Source organism: Aptenodytes forsteri, unplaced genomic scaffold (genome assembly GCF_000699145.1).
Source record: "Aptenodytes forsteri isolate BGI_AS27 unplaced genomic scaffold, ASM69914v1 Scaffold271, whole genome shotgun sequence".
Taxonomy (NCBI): domain Eukaryota; kingdom Metazoa; phylum Chordata; class Aves; order Sphenisciformes; family Spheniscidae; genus Aptenodytes; species Aptenodytes forsteri.
The window spans coordinates 514762-515252 of NW_008794602.1; the positions used below are offsets into that span (position 1 = coordinate 514762).

Here is a 491-nt window from a genome sequence, read left to right on the forward strand (position 1 = left end):
CCCGAGGCAGGCAGCCCCCGGGGGCTGCGGCTGGGGGGACAAGCCCCAGGCAGGGGCTGGGGCTAGTGCTGGCAGAGCCCCTGGATGGCCTGGCACTGCAGCATCCCCTGGCCGAATCTCGCCAGCATCCAGGTGGAGGGTGGCTCCTGTCCCCAGAATGGGAGAAATCCCCCCCGTCGCCCCGGGGTGCTACCAGCCCTGCCCGGGACAGTGGGACGTGGCCGGCACTGCCAGCATCACCCGGCGGCACGGACAAGGACCTGGCGTCCCCGCTGCCCTTGCTGGCGAGCCTTGCCCGGGCGGGGGGTGCGCTGCCTGCAGGGACGGGAGGGGAGTTTCTGCTCCCCAGCACCAGGAGGGGCACCCCGGGGTGGGGGCCCAAGGCTGCCTGCGCAGTCCCCACTCCTGCACAGCCTCCCAGCCCCACTCGGGTACCCCTTCCCCGTGGGACGCATCCTGCCCCTGGGGTGGGGCTGGGGCAGAGCTGGGCA

General features: G+C 73.5%; 1 protein-coding gene across 1 annotated transcript in view; it reads left to right on the forward strand.

Moving 5' to 3' along the window:
* The first annotated feature begins 84 nt into the window (after window positions 1–84).
* CPNE7 (copine 7) overlaps window positions 85–491 on the forward strand; it is a 9259-nt gene continuing 8852 nt past the window's right edge. The window contains 1 exon segment of the mRNA XM_009273088.1: window positions 85–132. Within this exon segment, the coding sequence (XP_009271363.1) occupies window positions 85–132 (48 nt within the window).